The 22185-nt window shown below is 39.6% G+C and overlaps 1 protein-coding gene across 11 annotated transcripts in view; it reads left to right on the top strand.

Moving 5' to 3' along the window:
* The window catches only part of ACACA (acetyl-CoA carboxylase alpha), a 239721-nt gene that overhangs the window by 110165 nt on the left and 107371 nt on the right, over positions 1–22185 (top strand). For 10 of the 11 annotated variants that reach the window (XM_027087339.1, XM_027087346.1, XM_027087341.1 and 7 more), the window contains 6 exons: positions 10314–10337; positions 12977–13120; positions 13899–13995; positions 14900–15007; positions 19918–19974; positions 20221–20265. In XM_027087339.1, the coding sequence (XP_026943140.1) occupies positions 10314–10337; positions 12977–13120; positions 13899–13995; positions 14900–15007; positions 19918–19974; positions 20221–20265 (475 nt within the window). The remainder of the gene's footprint in view (positions 1–10313; positions 10338–12976; positions 13121–13898; positions 13996–14899; positions 15008–19917; positions 19975–20220; positions 20266–22185) is intronic. The other variant, XM_027087338.1, reaches the window with a different exon arrangement.

Raw genomic sequence — 22185 nt, 5'->3', positions numbered from 1 at the left:
GTTGTGGCCTCTCCCGTTGCGGAGCACAGGCTTCGGACGCGCAGGCTTAGCGGCCATGGCTCACGGGCCCAGCCGTTCCATGGCATGTGGGATCCTCCCGGACCGGGGCACGAATCCGTGTCCCCTGCGTCGGCAGGCGGACTCTCAACCACTGCGCCACCGGGGAAGCCCGTAATCTCATTTATTTTTAAAGTATTCTGAGGCAGTGAAAACTTAGGAATTTCACCCACACATATGTTCATCTCCTCCTGTATTTTCATTCTTTTCAGTAATACCACAGGAAATACAAATAACCACAGCCAATCTTAAGCTCCATTTCTGCTTTATGGGCTTGGTTCTTCACTTTTTATTTCAAAGTACTATGTCTTTGGGGATCCTTAGTTATAGACAACAGAAATGGTTTTGTTCCAAATTGCCACTTCACCCAAAGCAATAGAAACTCTTCCTAGAGACAAAGAAGTGTGTGCTGAGACTTGCAGCCACTGGATGCCACTGTTGATCCAGGAGAGGTCAGCAGATGAGCAGTAGCATCTTCAGAAAAAGTACTTGTCTTCTTTGTCTGAGAAGGTCCTTTCACTTCTCTACCTCGAAAATACCTTACGGCTGGCAGAGAAAAGCATCTGTCCTTGATTTAGCAAGCATCTCTCGGTACATTCTTGCCTCCATGGATTTCAGAATCTCATTTCCTAGAAACGAATGGCTGTCCTTCAGCGAGCAGCGAGGTACTCATGGCACACGTGGGCTCGGTGCTCAGGCTTCTTTCTTTTCCTGCGTTCCTTGAATAATTGTAGAGAACTACATGCTAAACTTAATGCTCTTTGTAATTCTCGGAACATTCTCCTTTTCTTCCTGCTTTCTACTACCTCATCCCTTTGGGCAGTGATTTGTAGTCAGGCCACAGAGCTGCTTGTGATTTCCTTCCTTCCCTCATTGCTCCCCTTGCCTTTCTGAATTGCTCTCCCTGTCCTACTTTTAAATTTGAGGATCTGTGTCCAATTTGGTGAGGGAAAGTCGATTGGAAAATGAGAGACATGCTTCTTAACTGTTTGTTAAGAAATCTTATTCACCTTTCCATCTCAAGGGTGGTTATTGGTTATTGCTGATACGGTTTCAAGACTTGTATACGTGTCCCTCCCAACAACTGAGGTATACACATTCCTCTGGATAAAGACCAGACCTGAGCAGAGCAGTAATCCTGTCATCTTTCTAAAGTCTTCCTTGGTTGTATGTATACAGAATTATAAACTGCTGGATTATTATTATTATTATTAATGTAGATGTAAAGGTGAAGATAGGGAAAATAAAGGAGGAAAGAGAAAATAGTCTTTGTGGAAACCAGAAAACTAAAATTGCTTTAATGCTTTTTAGGTCTAAAATCCTTTTGTTAGTTTAGGAATAGAAGATGTATTATCAGATTTAATTACAGACTGCTATATTTAATTTTAGAGCATGGCTTATTCAGTTATTACAGATTTGCTACTTGAATTTAGTTTTGTAAGATTTTATATTTTCTTATAAATGTTTTTGTTACAATTTGGAGTTATGACCTTATCCTGACACCAGTTGGTGTACTGCAATTCAATTCTGACACTTACCACCTGGAGTTAAATCAGATGCCACTAGTTAAGGGCTCAGTTCTTCACAAAACTACCTCTACTTCAGATGTGGCCACAAGTTGGGTTCCCAGGCCACCCACACTTCTGACCAACTGGCTACAAATTTGGGGGTTCCCATGACCCCTTCAGGTTCAATAATTCACTAGAACAACTTAACAGAACTCAGCAAAACACTATACTTACGATCACAGTTTTTTTAATAAAAGATACTGATCAGGGCCAGACAAGTGAAGCGATACATAGAGTAAGGTCTGGGGGGTGGTGGGTGGGTCCTGAACACAGAGTTCTTTCCCTGTGGAATCAGGGTACCTTGTCCTCCCAGCATATCAATGTGTTCACCAACCAAGAAGTTCCATTGAGCTTCAGTGCCCAGAGTTTCTGTCAGGGTTTCATTACAATGTCACGATTGATTGACTCATTGGCCATGTGATTAAACTCACTCTCCAGCTTGTCTTCCCTCCCCAGAGGTCCAGCTGACCCTCTCATCACATGGTTGCTCTTCCTAGTGAGTAGCCTCTGTCCTGAGTTATCTCTTAGCATAAACTCAGGTATGATCCAAGGGGCACATGAATAATGAAGGCACTTCTATTACTTGAGAAGTTCCAAGGATTTAGAGTCTCTCTCCCAGGAACCAGGGACAAAGGCCAAATTCTTTTTTATATCATAGGCCTGCAACCCTTACAGAAGAATTCTAAGGTATCTTAGTTTTAGCTAGTTTTGAGTCAAGTTCCAACTTTTTTTCTAACCTCAGTACTTTTGTTCTTTTCTGTTCATACTGTTTTGAACAAGCAGGCCATAAGCATTATTGTTTCTAATTCTACAGAAATAAATTACAGGAGACTGTCTACCAGCGTTTATTCCACTCTCAGTTCCTGTAAGGCTCAAGGACACAGTTATGTTCACTAACCTCTAGATCAGTGATTCTCAGAATTATCTGCGAAGTATTTTAAGAATACACATATGGGTTCCTGGCTCTTAAGATTCTGATTAACTTTGAACCAGAGTCCAGGGGACCACTTCTTGAAAAAGCTTCTCTGATAATTCTGTTGACCATCTACAATTGAGAATCACTACTACTAGACCAGCACTGTCCAATAGAAATATAATGCAAGCCACATATGTAATTTAAAATTTTCTAATGACCATATTTAATAAGAAACAGACAAAATTACTTTTAATAACATTTTATTTAACCCATTGTATCCAAAATACCTTTTATTTTTCTTTTTGGCTGGGCTGCATGGCTGGTGGGATCTTAGTTCCCCAACCAGGGATCAAACTCCTACCCTCTGCACTGGAAGCGTGGAGTCCTAGCCACTGGACTGCCAGGGAAGTCCCTCAAAATACCATTTTAATACGTAATAAAAAGTTATTAATCAGATATTTTCCATTCTTTTTACAAAGTCTTTGAAATTTAGAGTGTATTCTCTACTTCCAGCATGTCTCAATATAGGCTAGCCATATTTCCAGCACTTCCTAGCCACATAGACAGCTCAACTGTAGACCAAGAATTAATTAGGACAATCACACTGAGTCCTCTTTGTTTTATGTTAATGGTAGTATCCCTAGGAGAGATTTTTTTTTTCTTTTTACAAACTTTTATTCTTAGGTTGCTTATTCTTGGTAGTTACAGCAATCATCCACTTCTGATACTGTAGCTATACTACAGTATTTTACACATGCTTTAAAAATTGTTCAGTGAGAACAGGCATATGAATATACATATTTTACATATCTAATGCTAAACAGAATTTTATATTTCCCCAACATTATATTTCGGGTTAACAAACCAAAAATTCTTGGGGGAGAAAACATATACATTCTTTAACCAGTTTTTGCATTTTCTTTCCTGGTACTTGGTCTTCCCATTTCTAGCCAGACATTCTTTTTTTTTTTTTTCTTTTTTTTAACGTTTATTTATTTATTTATTTGGCTGCGTCGGGTCTTAGTTGCAGCATGCAGTCTCTTCGTTGCTGCGCATGGGCTTCTCTCTAGTTGTGGCGTGTGGGCTCCAGAGCGTGTGGGCTTAGTTGTCCTGCAGCATGTGGGATCTTAGCTCCCCGACCAGGGATCAAACCCACGTCCCCTGCATTGGAAGGCGGATCCTTTTTTTTTTCTTTTTCTACATTTATTCTTTTTTTTTTTAACATCTTTATTGGAGTATAATTGCTTTACAGTGGTGTGTTAGTTTCTGCTGTATAACAGTGAATCAGCTATGCATATACATATATCCCCATATCTCCTCTCTCTTGCATCTCCCTCCCACCCTCCCTATCCCACCCCTCTAGGTGGTCACAGAGCACCGAGCTGATCTCCCTGTGCTATGCGGCTGCTTCCCACTAGCTATCTATTTTACACTTGGTAGTGTATATATGTCCATGCCACTCTCTCACTTCGTCCCAGCTTACCCTTCCCCCTCCCTGTGTCCTCAAGTCCATTCGGAAGGCGGATTCTTAACCACTGGACCACCAGGGAAGTCCCCAGACATTCATTTGAAGTAGACTAAACTTGTCCAGCAAGTCCTTGGGAGTATCTTTCTAAGCTGTATTATCAAAGCAAGACTACAGTCTCTTGTTGTGTATGGGGTCATCTGGTGGAATTCTATTCCTGTGGTTTGTTTTTGACTAGTGATTTAGCCCCCGTGGGTTGGGATGAAACATGGCTCTTTGTCTGTAAACTGACAATAGCAGAGTATTTTTTCAGGAAAATGCCTTAGATGCCACTTGGATTGAAGACTGTGTCCCATTTGCACGTTTTGAGTTTTAGAGAAGCAGGCAAAACACAAGCAGCTGCCATTGCAAATAAGTGGAGCAGCCTCTGAGAAGGGCGAAGAAACACCCTTTTCAGCGCATTTGGGCAATTAGCACATGGCCAACATGTTTGGTACCTTTTTGTTTAAATTCATTGTGGAACTTTGTATTGCTTGACATTTTCTTATACTTAAAATTTTTTTTAAATTTTATTGTGGAAAGAACATTTAACATGAGGTCTACCCTCTTAAATTTTTAAGTATACAATATATTATTGTTGATTTTAGGTCCATTGTTGTACAGCAGATCTGTGATGCTTATTCATCTTGTGGACTGAGACTTTTGTTTGACATTTAGTTACTCTGTGTTTCAGTATAATTTGCCTGTTTTTTTCTAATACTCCTCACAATATTTTTTTTTTAAAAAAGGCAGCAGATGACTAAACAATTTCTTACCTCTGTGACTTTCTCATCATCCTTCTTGCTAGGCAGGCTTCAGCCAAGGTATGTCATCTACTTCCTGATCTTCTGTGTAAGACTTTCAAATTTTTATGGGAACTGTAGTTGCAACTTATTCGGTGTCCTCAGGTCTTATGCACCAGAGGATCCAGATATTAGAGCTTTACTAAAGGAAGCTCCTGGCCTAGATACACCCTTTTCTTCTTAAATTCCTTTCACTTGAACAGCAGCTACACTTGACTTAAGCATAGTAGGAAACCTATATATTTATATATGGAACACCTATATATATGGGAAATGTGTGGATTTTTTTTCCTTCTTTATCTTCTTAGCGTATAAGGACTATGTCCTATTGTATGTGAATTTTTTTGAGGGGAGGGGATTTTTGCTGTCATTTTTTAAAGGTGATTTGTAGCCAGTTAGCAGTTGTCCTTAGAGGAGAAATGAGGGAGTTTCTTCAGTCTTTTTCTTGGTGCAGGAGTAGTCAGGATAGCTGGTCTGCACTAAGAGGACATTTTATTATTATTCAGACTTTTAGGACTTAATTCTTTTGTCTAAGATTCCATCAGGCCAGCTCTTTAGTGAGTTCAACCAGTATTTTACATGGATTAATCCTGGAGCTCAGACTGTTATCATTCAGCATTCCTTTTTCTCTGTCTTCTTCCAGGGAGGCTCAGGGTTTAGAGCCAGAGGTGGTGTGTGTGTGTCTTTTTTCTCATTCTGAAACCCTACTTTTAGCACTCTGTGGTGCTGGTGATGGAAAAGCTTGTTAACACTAAAGCCTCTTCCTGAATGTATTTTTGACGATTCATCAAATCATTTGACATTCACGATTTTACTTAGCTTTGGACATATTAAGTAACTCAGAATAATCTGGAAACAAATAAGTTCTTTAGTCAGCCTATGTATTTGATCTTCTAAAATATTTATACAAACATATGTAAAGTATATTATCCCATAAACTCTGTGGCTATGCATATGGCTGTGCATATTATGACAGTCTGGGAGTATGAAATTTAAAACTCCAAATGATTTTCATAAGTAATACGTATTAGTGAACATAGTCCATTTTTTTAAACTTTTAATCTGTGATGCAAATAAGAAGCACCACAATTGATGCAGAAGATGGAAGTCCATTTTGTTGTATATTTCTGTACGTACGTGATGGGTGAAGACTTACTGGTGTTTATTCCCACCTATTTCTTACATGGAAATCCATACTTTAGTTAATTTGAGTTGCACTGCACTTTCTCTGCTATTTGCTCCCTGTGAATTTGGCCTTCTATGTTATAATGTTTTAATTCAAGCATTTTCCTCTTCTCCCATCTGGCATCCAGAAGAGGTCGGCTGTGTTCTCCCCTGATACCACATGTTTTGGCCATGACTGAGTTTGGGCTGCTTGGCACCTTCAGAGTTTAGCTGTTGGTGGGTGGCCTCTGGGCCTTCTTTTCATGAAGAAGGTTGTGAGGAAGTTTAGAAATCAGAAGCCGTCTATGGGGCTAATCGGCAGCCCATTGCCATTCTTGAGGATTCTGATCATCTTTGATATCCAGAGATTAGACCCTTCTTTGGCTCGTACTGAGACACTCAAAAGTCATCCAACTTGCAGCATTTTTTTTAGCAGTGGGAGCATTTGGTTGTAGTTAGCAGGCCAGAATGAGCTATAAATAAATAAAACTCTACAGTGCTTGCTTCCTTCATGCAGGCTAGTCTGCTGCTAAGATGCAAGCATCTGGCATAAGAGAAGATTCTCAGCAGGTTTAAGTGCTTTCCTGTATCCATGGCTCAGCTTCTGGTCTCTGCTGTGTTATTTTGGCACTCTAGCCTTGGAAGATTGGAGAGTCGAGTTTAAAACTCTCAATATATCATTAGGGTAGCCCAAGGTCCCTTCTTGTCAAGGAAGACTAGCTGATTCCAGGGGGAAGGAAAAGCAGAATCTAGGGCACCTGTAAATCCCTGTAGTTTTGTGCTGTGGGTTTGTAGCTAATTATATAGCAGGCAATAGTATATGTTGTAGCTCTGTTGGCATACTTGTTTCAGAAAGAGCAAAATCTTCCAGCAGAGCCGAGAAGGGGCTTTAAAGGGGCTGCAAATGAATGAAGCCACGATCATTTTATTGTAAACGAAAGCTCTGCAGTGGAGTCCGGGCATCTGAGCTGCAAGGAGGTGGTGGGGGAGATGCCAGTAGAAATACATGGTTCAGATGTGTTCTACAGCTCTTGATCTGGATTCTCCTGCAGAAGCATAGTCACACAAGGAGACCACCACTGGTCACAGCCAGTCAAATTGCTGTTTCTCCTATGGTACTGCTGTTAGTGACTGCCAGTAGGTTATTCAGCCGACCTCTTCTGATTCTGCTTTGCTGCCTGATTTCAAAAGATTTGCCCTATCCTGGCTCTCAGTTACAGCTTGATGTAACCACTGCTTGTTTGCATGCATCCCCATCATTTTCATATAGGGTCTTTTTTTTCCCTTCCAGTTAGAAGGCAAAAGAATCAGGAGCATTTTTATATGATAAAAGATTTATGTAGGGCCAGCTAGAATCAAGCAAAATGAAATTCAGCTGGAAGGGATGGTAAAAGGCTCGGAGAACTTGTGACAGCCAGAGAAGTTGGTGTTCCTTAAGTAAAGAGGGTTCAGCCAGCAGGCAGCAACTCTGACTTTGCTTTCGTATTGAAGCAGGCTCTCCAGCCATTCTAGGCAGGCAGGTCAGTAAAATCAGAGGTGACTTAATGCTGAGCACCTCAAAATTCAAAGGATTTCTCTTGTCCTTTTTTAAATTTAGTCAATATTGATGTGGAATGCTAGCCTCAGGAGCTGAGATGAGAAAATGCCAGGTCTAGATTCTGGTTTTTGACACCATATTTAGCAGTGTCCTTGGAAAGCTTCCCCTTTGGTTTCTCAGTGATCACATTTGTAAAATGGAGCTAATCTACTGGAAGGAAAATGATTCTAATATTTTTCACAACATTGTGAATGAAGATTCATCATCGTAAGCGCTCTGAAGAGCCTAAACAGGTGTCTTACAAGTGAATTTATACTCTTTTTGTATTTGAAAATGCAATTGATTGCCTTATCAGAGATTGAGAAATTTGATTATTTTTGCGTGATGAGTATGCAGTGAAATGTGGCAGATTTTATTTTATTTTTAGCTATATAAGTGGGATATTTGACTCATACAATCTCTACGTTTGTTGGTTATTTATGTGCAGACCACTGAGCTAGCTTTCTACTGTATCACAATTGTGTGCAGTATGCCACATCGGTCATTTTCTTAAATTGATCAAATAGCCCCTGTATAGAGTTACAAAATATATAGATGATTGTTATGGACGTGGTTAAGTATTTACCTGGTAGTAGAGAGTTTAACCTTCCTTCTCTGCTCGCCTCCCTGACAGACCCACAGAATCTTATTCTATTGATACCAAAGGGGATAAGCTGACTCTAAACTTACCTCTTAAGTGATTGATTTGAGGCCAGTCCTTTAAAAACTGGAGATGTTGGGAGTTTTGTTCTTATCCCATACTGTGTAGATGGTGCCTAATTCCTATAACAAAGCAGCAGGGGGTTTCCCGTGAGAGCTTGAGGATTGCTGATGGAGAAGGGCTGGCTTTTTGTTGGTGGTGTTCTTTTCAATTCAGGCCTTTTTCTGCTGAAAACTTGGCCCTCATCCTGTGAAGACTCCCTAAGGGATTAGAGTAGTCACAGAAGCAGTGAGACCATTTTATTAGTGTAAAATATTGGTTAACAGTTGAGAGAGACTATACTGGTTTCTAAATTCGGGAAACCTGGATGGAAGGAGCCTGAGATTGCTTTGGTTGTAGGGTTCTTCTCTCTGAACTGAGGCTTATAGTTTAGAGACTGCAGGTGGCCCTTTTCTTTAGACTCCTTTTTATATCTTAAAAGGAAGACTTTCTTATATTTTCATTAGCATTTGCTGTTAGTTTTCTGCTTCTGCTCTAGAACCTCTGCATACTTTTTGTTTGTTGATGAGGGCCAAGTGCATTATAACTAAGGACCTCTTGTAAAATGAAACTCATTCCCCTGAATGAGAGGCTCAAAGACTCCAAACAGCAAAGGTGCAGGTTTTTGCACTCGGAGGTGGCTCTTGCTGCCGTATGAATTTGCTCTGTGATACAGGTTTGATGCAAAGAGCATTGCTACTCACAAATCACACGAGGTATACAGTGTGTGTGCAGCGATATGTCATAGTTCTTTATTTATATGGCCGGCTCAGTCTGTTCTGTTCCTTTCACTGCCATGGAAAGTGCATCATTTTCCTCCCACTCTCCTCCTTCCATATACCATCAGCACCACCCACTATGTTCTGTCCATTAAGTCCCCTGTGTGCCAGAAAACCCCGACAACAATTAAACTCTGATAAAAGAGTGTTAGAAGGTTAAGATAATCAACCCATCAGCCCCCTTATAGGACTCCTAAATCGTGGGTGGTAAGTATAACTTTTCCCTTTTAACATTGAAAATAAGGGTTTGATTTTTTTTTTTTTTCAGTTGAGGAAGTGACTGAGGTCAAATTAAAGGGGGGAAAAAAAGCGTTGGTGTCAAAGACCAAAGAGAAGGCAGGAGACTTGCTTTTCACTTTCCATTCTTATCCTAGTCTTTCTTTCACGATTTGGAAATATTCTTTCTCAGGAAATTCTAGGGCTAGCCAAATTTAGGTTAAGCTTTTATTTATGGAAGGCCTAGAGATTTTAAGCGTACAGCAATTTTTAAAAGTCATTATTTCCCTAAATTCATTTCACTTAAAAAGTATTAATTAATTCATTTTTAACAGTCTATACCACTCTAGTCATAGAATCATGAATCATCACATTCCTGCATGCTTTTCAGTTCCTTTAAGCTCCTGTGTCACAGAGTACACTCCTTTCCTACACCACCTCCTACCCCCATCCCAGCCCAGTCTACAGGAGGAAGAGCAGGGTTAAAGAGAATTAGAAAAGGGAGCTGGGAGCCCAGGTGCCCGGCTTCTTTTCTCTAGAGGAGAGTTTGTAGGTTCATCACACATCCTAGAAAATCAATTAAGGTGGGAGAGGCTGTGGAATCAACTTCTCTGAACCTCCTTATTGCATTTTTAGTAAAATAGGAACAAGTTAAGAAGATTCTCTAAGAATTTTGTCGAGAATTATATTTCTTGTTGAAGCTTAAGGTAATATACCATATTATACAGCTTTAATTTTCATGAGCCTGTGGTTTATCCTTACTCTGAATTATTATTTTGTAATAGAGCTATAAAAAATACTCCATGGTAAATACATTTTGACCCTTTCCATCAACAGCTGCTGTGGTGAGGTAGGTCAGGAGGCGGAGGCACCCGGGGGGTTGAAGGGTAATGAGCACTTAATTATGTCTGCCGAATGCCAGAGCTGCCACGCTGGGGCTCCTCACGACTGGTCTGTATCTGCTCTGACAATTCTTTTATTATGGCTTGCACTAACCTATCAATAACTAACTGTGGTTGTTTAATTACAGAGGGAACATCCCCACGCTAAACAGGTACCGTATATTTAGTTTTTTTTGTTTTTTGTTTTTTCTCCAATTAAAAGCGCCTTTTAGGAAAATCAGGGGAAAAAAATAACACTACACTTGACAAGCTAACATGTTATCTTTCTGCTAGGGAGTCCTGAGCTCCCCTTTGGACATACTAAATTATTTTTTCTGTTTGGAAAACATGTCTTCAGCTTTTCTTCAGCCATTCAAAAAGCAGTGCTCGAAAAGCCTCCATATGGAACAGCTCCCGCCTAGCTGTGTACAATAGGGGAATCCTCTGCCCGATGTTCAGCTTTGCTGTAAACATCTCATTTGGCTAAGTTCTCTGTTTGGGGCTTTCAGAGGAGAAACCCTTACAGTTACTCCTATCCTGGCAAATTGTTCATCAGTTTTTCAATTTATATTTTCTCTAATTTGCTTCTCCTTTTAGAGGAACACACATGCAGAAATAGCTGATCTCATGTTTCATCAGTTTGTTAGCTATTTTTCTATAAAGTGTTATGATGCTATGAAAGTCAAGTTTTATTTCAGACATGTAATGAGATTACATTGGAAAAGTGTATTTGAAGTTTTGATGTGTGTAGCCCTGTGAAACGTTTCCAGACCAGTAATAACACAAGTGGTATTTTAACATTTTGATTTCCTTCTGCTCCTGAGCCAAGCAAGGCAACACAATGCAAGTTTGAGAGGATAGCAATTCTGACTGGAATCCACAAAGTGCTTAAAGCCGTAACATGTTGGTGCTGACGTCTTTGTAGATGATCAGTTATTTGTTGAAATATTTATAGGCTTATGTTTATTTTGTCCCTCTCCCTTTAAATATTAAGTAATCAAAACTGTGTATAGCTTTTGGCATCCAATTTGGATGGGGAGAGGAAAGGGCGTGTTTCGTTTGGTCCTCTTGTCTGCTCTTCAAGAGTGGGCTTGCTTCACTCCTGCTTGCCTTTAGCTGTCCTGGTCCAAGAGCATAGCAGTGGGGCAAACTGAAATGTGGGTATTTCCGATGGGGTTCAGTTGAGTGAAAAAGATTCTTAACCCCATGTTTGCCACAAGCACAGACTGTTAGCATCTTCAGAGGGGGTTCCCTTTAAGGGTTATCTGGATTCTCTTTCCTGTCTAATGCCAGGCAGGAAGAAAAGATACAATGCCTCACAAACTTGCTCCTTTACTAAATATATTTGGTGATCCTAGAAAAGGATGATAGCACTTCTGAGTTCATACAGCTCTGAATCCCAGTTTCTAGTGAGCACCATGTGTAAGACTTGCTTGATGTGTGTTTCATTTGTCTGTTTCATTCATGGTATCAATGGTTTCCTCTTCCACTCTACCTTCTAGTCCCTGGTACTGTCAGAAGTTGAAGTACTTTTTCATAGTCATCATTTACCAAAGGAATAAAAACCGGGAGTGTCAGTCTCTAATAGTCTATGTGAGCAGCACTCCCATTCTGTAAAAAATTCCATTGCCTTTTATAATTACAGTTTGCAATAGAGTACGCTATGTACCCAGATCTATAGCCCACTTTGCTGGCTCTCTTGCCCTCTGCAACACTGCAGGCAGTGCACTTCAAGGAGATTTTTGAGCAGCTCCCCAAAGTTCAAGTGCCATTGCCTTGCTCTGAACGTGCTTCAGATCAGTATGCCAGTAACATGTTGGGCAAGTCCTGGAGGCATCCTTTAGTTTGGTCCTTCCTAACAGACTGTCCTGATTGACTGGGCATCACAAACACTTTACAGTAGTATCTATCAGTACATCCTGCTGAGGTGCGTCAAGGAATATCCAGATTCATTATGTTTTTAGATTGAACAAATCGGTTCTCTTTGAGCATCTCCGTTTACACTTGTTTGTCATGCTTACACGTACTTTGAAACCCATGCTCTGCCCTTTTGTATCTTGCTGGGATTCATTAAGGGCTTTCAATGAAGATATGTTTACTTTGGTATAGAAATATGTTTAAATATAAAAAAGGAAATTTTGCAAAACTGTCTCTCTTTCAAAAAGGGAGAAGCTATAATCCTCATAACTGCACTCCCCGTCAGCCCATTCAAGGAAAAAATAGATACCTCAGTAAAGTTCCTTTTACAGATTGTTACTTGTTTCTCTCTGAGGAATTGTGTTTTTTATGATTTACTAAGCCATTCCAGATGACTTAGAGTTGTTGCTGATATGCATATATCTATCTGTGAATACTTAATCTATTACAATTCCTAGAGAAAAATGCCTTAAGTGTTGCCTAGTTACAACTCACTTGGCTTGTTTACATCCTTTTAAAAGAGGAGACGTTTTAAGGAAGGGGAAGATGCAGGATGGTTTTTAACCCCTATATGCTATTCATTTGTTAGACATGTCATGATGTCATGGTATTAAAGCCACCATGATATTCCTGACAGTCCTTAGATTTTTATGTGGAGAAATTTGGGGGGGGGGAGTGATTGGTAAAAAATATGGTTTGTGTGAGGGGAAATTCCAGTGGAAGGGTTCATGTGAATCTAGCAAGACAGCCTTATCTGTAGGTGGGTAAAAAACCAAACCTGCTCTGCAACCTGACCCTACTTCAGTTTCCTCCCAGCTCCTTTTCCCTGTTGTGACTCTCCCAGTCCTTGTTCCTACTCTCCTTGTCTAATGCACTTGATTGAATTACCATTTAGAATGTCCTTCTCCTCCAACCTCAACCACTATGGCATGACTCATGTAGCTAGTGTCAGCGACGTGCTGCTGGACAACTCATTCACTCCACCGTGTCAGCGGATGGGCGGAATGGTTTCTTTTCGGACTTTTGAAGATTTTGTCAGGTGAGGCACCATGGAACTGTGTCTATACAAGGGGAGCCTTGGGCATCTCAGCTTTCTTCCAAATGAACAGAGGTCCCCTGATTAGCCACGGGCCAGCTAAGGAGATGTAGCCCTTGCGGTATATGCTCTGGGAGAGGTGTAGGTCCTTCCCTTTCCACCTCTGTGCAGACTCTACAAGCCTCTACTTGTTGTATGAGCCTGGTCAGAAAAAAAGAAACAAACAAAAACCATCTTTTCCTTAGTAGCTAACACAAGAAACTGTCTGCTCTGTGATGAGTGAAATGTCAGGAGAAATTAAACACAACACTAGAGTGAGCCCCACCAGAGACGATACATCTTTTGATTAAATGCATTCAGCATCTATCTCTTGATGTATACCGATGCATTACCCTAGGGGGAGGGGTAATTACGTTGGTGTGTCACTGCTCTAGTCCCAGGCTCTTTCTGTTACTTTAAGACCGATGATGACAGCAGCACTGCTCATATCTTACATATGAAAAAAACAAAACAAAAAAAGCTTCAGATCATTCCTTTTTAAAAAGAAGAAATATATATGGTTTATTAAAGTTTAAACAATCCATCTTCCTAATTTCTGCCACTTGGTGAAATTTTGCGTGTCACCTCTAGCCACTGGTGATTCTATTCAGTTGACAATTGAGTGCAGGGTAGGATAGATTATTCTTTTAGACAGAGCTGGCAATGGCAGCGTTAGTTTCCTGCCACTTAGATTTTCTGCCACTTGGGTTTTCATCGTGGGTGTTTCTTTGGTATTTTTCAGGATCTTTGATGAAGTGATGGGCTGCTTCTGTGATTCCCCACCCCAAAGCCCCACGTTCCCTGAGGCAGGTCACACATCTCTATATGATGAAGACAAGGTATAGTGTCCCCTTTGGGAGACTGCTTTGCTCCTTCAGATACAGGATTTGTACTATATACTCTCTTTCTGATTGTAGAACATTGTAGGGAAGAATTCATCTTTTTACCCTACTTTATATTATTTAATTTTATATGCATCATCAAAGTATTTTTAGAAACAGGTGGAATATAAATTCTAACCTAAAAAATAAAAACCACTGTATTAATCATGGAATGCATAGCGTAGAATGAGGCTGTCTATATCCATTGCAGCTGCCTCTAGGTCTCTGAATGTTGTTTCAAAGACTTGAGCTTTGATTGCTTTAATTCTTACTCAGTAATGGCTTGTATATTTGCAGAGCAATGCGTTCGTAGTCTTCAAGGAATTGTGGACTTTAGATAGTAGAAAAAATCGACATTTTGTTTAAAATTTTGTCCTTTTATTAAACCCTTCTTTCCCTTCTTTTCATTTCTCTGCAAACACATCCTGTTTTTTCCCTACCAGGTTATTTTCCCATGGTTTGATACTTCCACTGTTTAGAAATATGTTATATGGGAATATGTTCAGATGGCTTCTTTCACTCATTTTCCTTTACATTCTGTGAAGAGATATTGCGAATGGTTTCATTCCCATTCTATTGGTGAAAAAGTTGAGACATAGTGGTCTTCAAGTTCATATCAAGCCAAGATTTGGGGCCGCCTTTAGCTAATGCCTTTGCTGCCTTATTTTTTTAAAGTTAGGTGTCTTTATTTAATCTCCATTGTGGGTGTTGGGCAGTGGTTTCATTTTGCTTATTCATACTAGCAGAAAGTGTCCTGTGGGCCATATCTATTTTTCAGGTATCCTACCAAGTACTATAACTTCTCTCCATCTCTGTATTAGCCAGCCTCCTAATTTCCTTGCCTTGTGTTCTTGGGTTACAGATCCCCAGGGATGAACCAATTCACATTCTGAATGTGGCTATCAAAACTGACTGTGATATCGAGGATGACAGGCTAGCAGCTATGTTCCGAGAGTTTACCCAGCAAAATGTAAGTCCTCAGTTGGATGGAAACTGGTGATGGCCACTTTCCTTCTCGCAGTGTGTCATATCCATCCTTTTATCAGTTGCTACATATAAGGCCTATCACTGATAACGGCTATGTCTTTAACATAGTTCTGCTTGTAGGGGTAAAATTCCGAAGTGATTCAAAAGTATAAAATGCATGTATTTTTTTTATGTCAAGAAATTTAGACCTCAAATGTTTAAAATGTTTTAAGGAAGGGAAGTTGTATTCCTGAATCTTTTCCAGAGCTCCAGTCTGGAACTTCCAGTCACCTGCTGAATTCCTTTTGGTGACTTAACTCTGCATGTCTAGGCCCAAACTCCCTTCAGGCACCCTCTGAGCCCTTCCATCCCAGCCTTGAAAATATCAGTTATACTTCCATCCTCCTTGCAATTTTATGTCACTTGGATATCTTGTGTTGACATCAAACTCCATATAGTTTAAATGTAAATTCCTATCATTTTCCTTCACCTCTTCTGGTCCCCCCTCTCCCCTAAACAAAAACAAAACAAAAACAAAAACAGAAAAACCAAGTAACCAAACCCTTTACCCCCAGTCATGCAGAAATCATTGACTTCTTCCTTTTGTTTGCTGTTCCATTATTCTACCCCTCCTTTCCTACCCACCTTTCCTTCCTCCCCCTTCTTTTCAGTTTTTAAATTTCCACTGCCATCTTTCTAGTTTAGACCCTTCCTCACCTTATACCTGAGACACTGCAACAGGTTTACTTGTGATCCTCACCCTTCCCCTCCAGATAGTTTCCATTCTGCTCACTACCACAAAATTAAATGTCTAAAATGCCCCCTTACCAAGTTACTCTCCCACTCAACAGTGACTCTCTCTTGCCTTCAGGATACCTCCTTACCTTGATATTTGACATCAGCCTATTAATGAAGGCTAACAATCTAGCCTTTGCTGTTCCATGAAAAGACCTAAGTCTTTATCTCATCTACCTTGTTTGCTTGATCTCTTCTACTGCCCCTTATCTGGAATGTTTTCCTCTTTCATTCTTTCTTCCCTCCCTCCTTCCCTTCTCTCCGCCCCCCGCTTCTTTCTAAATCCTGCTTGTTTTAAGAACTGTCTCAAAATTTCCCTCTTTTATGAGGACTTCTCTGCGTAACCCTAACTAAAATGTATTCTTCTCCCTTGAATTTCTAATTGGTCAGCATAAATTGATTAACAATAATAATACTTTTTATTTTTAAAGACTGTATAAATTTTTTTATTTGCACCTTACCACAGTCCCACGGGGTTAGATTATTCAGGAATTATTTCAATTGTACATCTGGGGAAAAGCTCAAGCTCGAGAGATTAAGGCCCTTTAATCACCAGCTGGTAGATGATAGAGCAAAAACTAGAACTTAAGCCTTTGATGCCAGCTCTAGGGGGCACAGATCTAGGTGCTTTAGTAAATAATACATTCCTAGCCCTGAAGATGCTTAGAGTCTAATGTTCAAAATGATCATCTACAGTTATATTTCATTACGATAGTTGCCAAAGTACCCTTCCTCAACTGCCCTTAATGACAAGACCTATGTGTGTTCTTTGAATGGAAAGCACCTAGTCTGTAGTGCTTGTCATAAAGAAAGAACTCAATAGATTTTTTTTTTTTTAGATGTTGGGGGTAGGAGTTTATTAATTAATTAATTTATTTTTGCTGTGTTGGGTCTTCGTTTCTGTGCAAGGGCTTTCTCTAATTGTGGCAAGCGGGGGCCACTCTTCATTGCGGTGCGCGTGCCTCTCACTATCGCGGCCTTTCTTTTTGCGGAGCACAGGCTCCAGACGCGCAGGCTCAGTAGTTGTGGCTCACGGGCCCAGTTGCTCTGCGGCATGTGGGATCCTCCCAGACCAGGGCTCGAACCCGTGTCCCCTGCATTAGCAGGCAGATTCTCAACCACTGTGCCACCAGGGAAGCCCCTCAATAGATTTTAAAAAATTTAATTCAGCAATATAAACAATTAGTGCCATAGACATACACATCATATAACGCTAATGGTTGATACCCAGGAAAAGATGGTAATTTTATGCTTAATGTGTGTCATAGCATTTTCCCCATGATGCTGTCACAGCACATGAACTGACTGTGGGATTGTGGTGAGGAAAGGTCCTTCCAGAGAAGTAAAAGTAGGAGTCATGCCTCGGAATTTTTCTTTAGAAGAGAAATCTAACTTCCTTCTTGCCCTTGACTCATGCATGACCACATAAAATTAACCTGAGACCAGTGACCAAGGTGACCTTACTTGGAAGAGTCCTAATGTTGTACATGGCTACTAATGCTGTTGCTTGATGGAATAATCTGTGAGAGTTCCTTCCCAGGTTTTGAGGCACTAATTGATTGTTTTGACCTCAACTTTAGGCTTTTTATTACCCTCAGTTCTAAGTGACATATATCATCACACTTTGATTTAAAGAGGCAGTTTCTTCATTTTCACTATGTATATTTGTAACATTAATTGATGATAAGAAATTACCTTTTTCCTTTACTGGACTTGTAAACTGAGGCATAGAGAAACCCAGAGTCTGCCTGTGGCTGTTCAGTAGGGAAAGGGTAGACGGTGCCAACATTCCAAGCTTGAAGAAGCTATTTAGTGCATCACGTGCCGTGCTTACCCAGGCATATTAGGCATTTTCACCTACTTGTTGTGAAAAAAATATAAAAAAGAAAAGGAAGCAAAAGCAATTTTTAAAAAAGCTGAGGTGATAACTAGTTTTGTTTTTCACTTCAAGATCATGCTCCTAGCAGTTTAGAAAAAGTTTTTTTTTTTTTAAGCACACATTAAACTATCAAATAGGTTGATCCAAATTGTCCAAATAATCTTCTAGTCCCAGCATGTCTTTTTTTCTCTCATAGAAATTAGGATCATATATTTGTAAATGACTTGTGGAGGAGATTGAAGCAGCCAGTGTAAATGGAGTTTCTCCAGGTGCTGACGCCTAATCGCTGGGTAATAGCTGTGGACTTGCTGTGAGACCCGCATTATTACAATGTAATCAGAATCCTGTTGCTCTGCTGTTATTGTCAGCCACTTGTGGAATTTTTAAAGCAATAACAATTTTGATTTTAAATTATGGCATTATTAAAGTTATTTTCTTCCCTGGCCAGAACATAGCTATTGATGCTTGTCTCTGAAGGACTTGGCTGTAGTGGAATTCTTTGTTGGTGTCAGAAGAAATGTTTCTGTTCCTTGGCACACTGAGAGTCAGAGAACCACCAACTGCCCCACCCCAGCTCTTTCTTCCTCCCTCCCTCCCTCCCTCCCTCCCTCCCTTCCTCCCTTCCTTTTCTTATACTACAAATACTTGGTTATTTACCCTAATGGGTATGATACCAATCTTTTTTTTTTAATTAATTAATTTATTTTTGGCTGCACTGGGTCTTCGTTGCTGCACGCAGGCTTTCTCTAGTTGTGGTGAGCAGGGGCTACTCTTTGTTGCGGTGCGCCGGCTTCTCATTGCATTGGCTTCTCTTGTTGCGGAGCACAGGCTCCAGGCACACAGGCTTCAGTAGTTGTGGCACATGGGCTCAGTAGTTGTGGCTCGCGGGCTCTAGAGCACAGGCTCAGTAGTTGTGTCGCATGGGCTTAGTTGCTCCGCAGCATGTGGGATCTTCTTGGACCAGGGATCAAACCCGTGTCCCCTGCATTGGCAGGCGGATTCTCAACCACTGTGCCACCAGGGAAGTCCCCCAATCATTTTTAAATGTAGTTAAACCAAAATTTATTTATATATGACCTGGGAATTTATTATTAGGAAATTAATTTTTTCCGGTTATCTTTTGCTTATCCTGTTAATTTTGTTACTAAGCAATGCCATAGTAAAAAAGGAAAAATAAGAAGAAATGGTCCAGGGATGTGCTTGTTTATGAGGGATAGCCAAATTGGGTTTAAAAACTATATAATATCAAGAAAGTTAAGAATTGGCTTATGGATATATCTCTCGGTTAAAGAATGTGATAAAATTAAAGTCCGGGTGTAGGTTGTGAAAGTCCACATATTTTTTCTATTTGTGTTATTCATGTATGTTTTCAGGTCATTCAGTGGGTGGGATTGCTTTTCTACTTGCTGCCATGTAGCCCCTCTTTATTAGGGACCTTTAAGAGCATGTCTTTTACTTAGCTCATTAATCTGTTTCTTTGTCTCTGCCTTTTGAGATGAGAGAGCAGTACAGGATAGAGGAAGGCTTAGAGCCAAAGGCCCAAGACTCACGTAAGGGGCTGTCTTGAAACTGCTGGTCTCTTCTAATATACTGCTTGCCTGTACCAAGCGGAAGTATGAATAATCACTAAATTTAAAAGCCTGTTAGACATTGTTTTTAACAACTTTTAAAGAGAATCTTTTTTAAAATACCTTCATATAAAGTAGGGAGGAAATGTTTTAGAGCTGAAAAGGTTAGGATTTGTTAGGTCGAATTCTGGGAATGCTGTATCAGATGGTAGGTGATGTCTATAGTCTAAATAACAGTTTAGTACTTGAATTTTCCATTTTATGGAATTTCTTCTTTTCCCTCTACCTGATTTCGTTTAGCTTCTATATCAGTATTGATCTTCACATTTAAATACAAGCCCACCAGTGTAATTTCTATAAGCAGAAATTGTGTTAAGATCTACCTTGATATGTATCAGTCCTTAGAGAATTTAGGTGGCCTCATGTGACCTTTTCTCCTCCAGAGTTCTCTTTCAGCTTTGTCCAGGTCAATATTTAAAACCTATTCTGTAAGTCTTACTCCCAGGAGCCAGGTTGAGATTTGTTTACGTGCAAATTTGAAGATACTGAGTCAAGACATAGATATCCAAAACAGTGCTTGGTGCAATCACAGCCGTCTGAGGACTGAATGGGCTAAAACCTAGGATGAATGGAGATCTCATCTAGCTTCTGTTTTTGCATGTTTGTTTGTAGAAAGCTACCCTGGTTGAGCATGGGATCCGGCGCCTTACTTTCCTGGTTGCACAAAAGGTATTGGCATGTGAATTATGCATCTCTTTAATATCTCTTATGCTGCTGCTAGAACTTTAAAAGTGAAAAATGGAACTATAATCATATGCTTACTTGTAGAATTTATGCAAAGAAATAACTGTTTTGGTATAAATTTAATCAAGAAAAAGCATTAAAGTCATCACCTTTTCCTCAATTGGTTTTTAATTTTATTACTAATTGCCCTCTTCTTCTGTTTTTCCTTCCTTTCTGTCTTTTATTTGAAAGGATTTCAGAAAACAGGTCAACTATGAGGTGGATCAGAGATTTCATGTAAGTAAGAGCAACAGTGGTGAAAGATTACTTACTGTTTTATCTGTTACCTGCTGATTATTTAGAAGGGCTGGTCTGATGTTCGGTCCCTCTTCTTTGAAAAAGTATTATAATGAATATTCAGTTCTTCTATAGCGTATTCAAACTAAAGGGTTTTTTTCCCTCCTCCTTTTCTACCCTATAATGAATTCTCAGTATATGTCTGAGAAATAGTTAAGAATGAGCACATGCATTTATCCAGATGAATAAGGTAGAAGCAGGAGCTAACTACTAATTTCTTCTGTGCACACAGCGAATCAGTAATCAAGGACTGCCAATCGTACTTGGGGTCTTGGCTTCTACCAAAGATGGATTCAAGTTCTGTTATTGAGAACTGTCAGTTCTGAAGAACAATCACTTATTATTTAAAATGCCTTAACAGAGCCCAAGTTGGTGTTTTCATCTTACATTAATTCTAGGAGGAGGAAATAAATAAAAATTAAGTCGCTTTTTCTCCCATTTAACTGAATTAACTACTAATATTTATGAGTTTAAAATTTTTATTGAAAAATTTTAATAAAGAGAGCTAAGTTAATAGCCTGACATCTGAACTGTGGTGTATATGTGTATGGTCATACGCAATGTGATTATAGCAGTGAGGTCAAAAATCCAGTTTGCAGTCAAGATGTCATTCTCCAGAATGGCTGATTGGAGTCACAATATTTCTTTAAAAATTGATCCTAATGTGGTGAAGTAAGATTCCAAAGGATATTAAGAAGTCTTAATATTTCTGATGAGAATTTTATTTTGTTTTGTTTTTAGCAATTAAGATGATTAAGTTAGTTTTCAAGCCCTGCTCAATGGCAATGATGAAGATAACATTTGGGATGCTGGAAGGGACTTCCTAAGCTCAAGGACCTGTGTGTGATTGCTTTTATTGCCCTTTTGTTTATTAGGTCTCTAGCACTTGACATTTTGTTTTCCTTCTCACGGTTCACCTTGTTGGTCTAGTCTATAGAGAAACAAGAGAGCCTAGCCTGCAGGCTAAAGAGCTAGGATTTTCTAAAACGCTTTAGGAAATGTTGTGGACTCCACGATGCCCCTGTGTTATTGATGTCAGGAAATCAAGCAGAGTGCAGATATATATCAATCAATAACTGTAGATAGGAAACTGGAGGCAGTGGAGAAGTATGAGGAGCTTAAAGAGAACCCTGGGGCTTTAGGGAAAAAAATAAGGAGCTTAGAGAATAAAATTGATACTTGGGGATAGAGTATGAGAGCCCATGAATAAAAACTATAGCTGGTAGATGCTGATCAGAACTCAGGTAGACATGCTGGATCTGGGAAGAGTATTGGGCTAGGTTCTTTAGTGTTAATGTGATTTTTTTCTTTTGTAACTGACTTTGGAATAATGCATTATTCTGGGGAATAATACTGAATTTGTAAAATTGTTTTCCTTTTTCCTAATGGTTCAGACACAGTCTTTGTTTCTATAGCACATGAACTGGTTTTTTATAATAAGCATTCTATGATAAATTAAAACTCTCCACTAAAATTTTTTTAAAGCCAGAGCACTTAATTCTCACGGACATTGGTTTTTTTTTGTTTTTGATACTTTCTATCTTTGAATCTATATCCTGTCCTAGAATACATCTATAGATTTAAAACATTTTTTCTCCCTGCTCTCTTAATATTTCTGGATTTAGGTTGAATAGGGACATGTCTAAGCAAAATCTGCTAGGAAATGAGCCCAGCAGGGGGTCTTTCTGGGACTCATCGTACAGTTTCTATTTGTAGTGGCATCAAATGGGAAATCAGTTAAATTATCAAGTGACTTGATTTGTCATAAGTGTAGGAAAGGTTGTTTTAGGACGTAGAGAACATTAAGGTTTTAGGTATGGACTGGATTTGCTCTGAAGAATTGGATGGCTGAGGAGTTGG

Source organism: Aethalodelphis obliquidens, unplaced genomic scaffold (genome assembly GCF_003676395.1).
Source record: "Aethalodelphis obliquidens isolate GAN/ISIS:26980383/991018 unplaced genomic scaffold, ASM367639v1 scaffold58, whole genome shotgun sequence".
In the NCBI taxonomy this organism is placed as follows: domain Eukaryota; kingdom Metazoa; phylum Chordata; class Mammalia; order Artiodactyla; family Delphinidae; genus Aethalodelphis; species Aethalodelphis obliquidens.
This window is presented reverse-complemented; position numbering and strand designations above follow the sequence as displayed.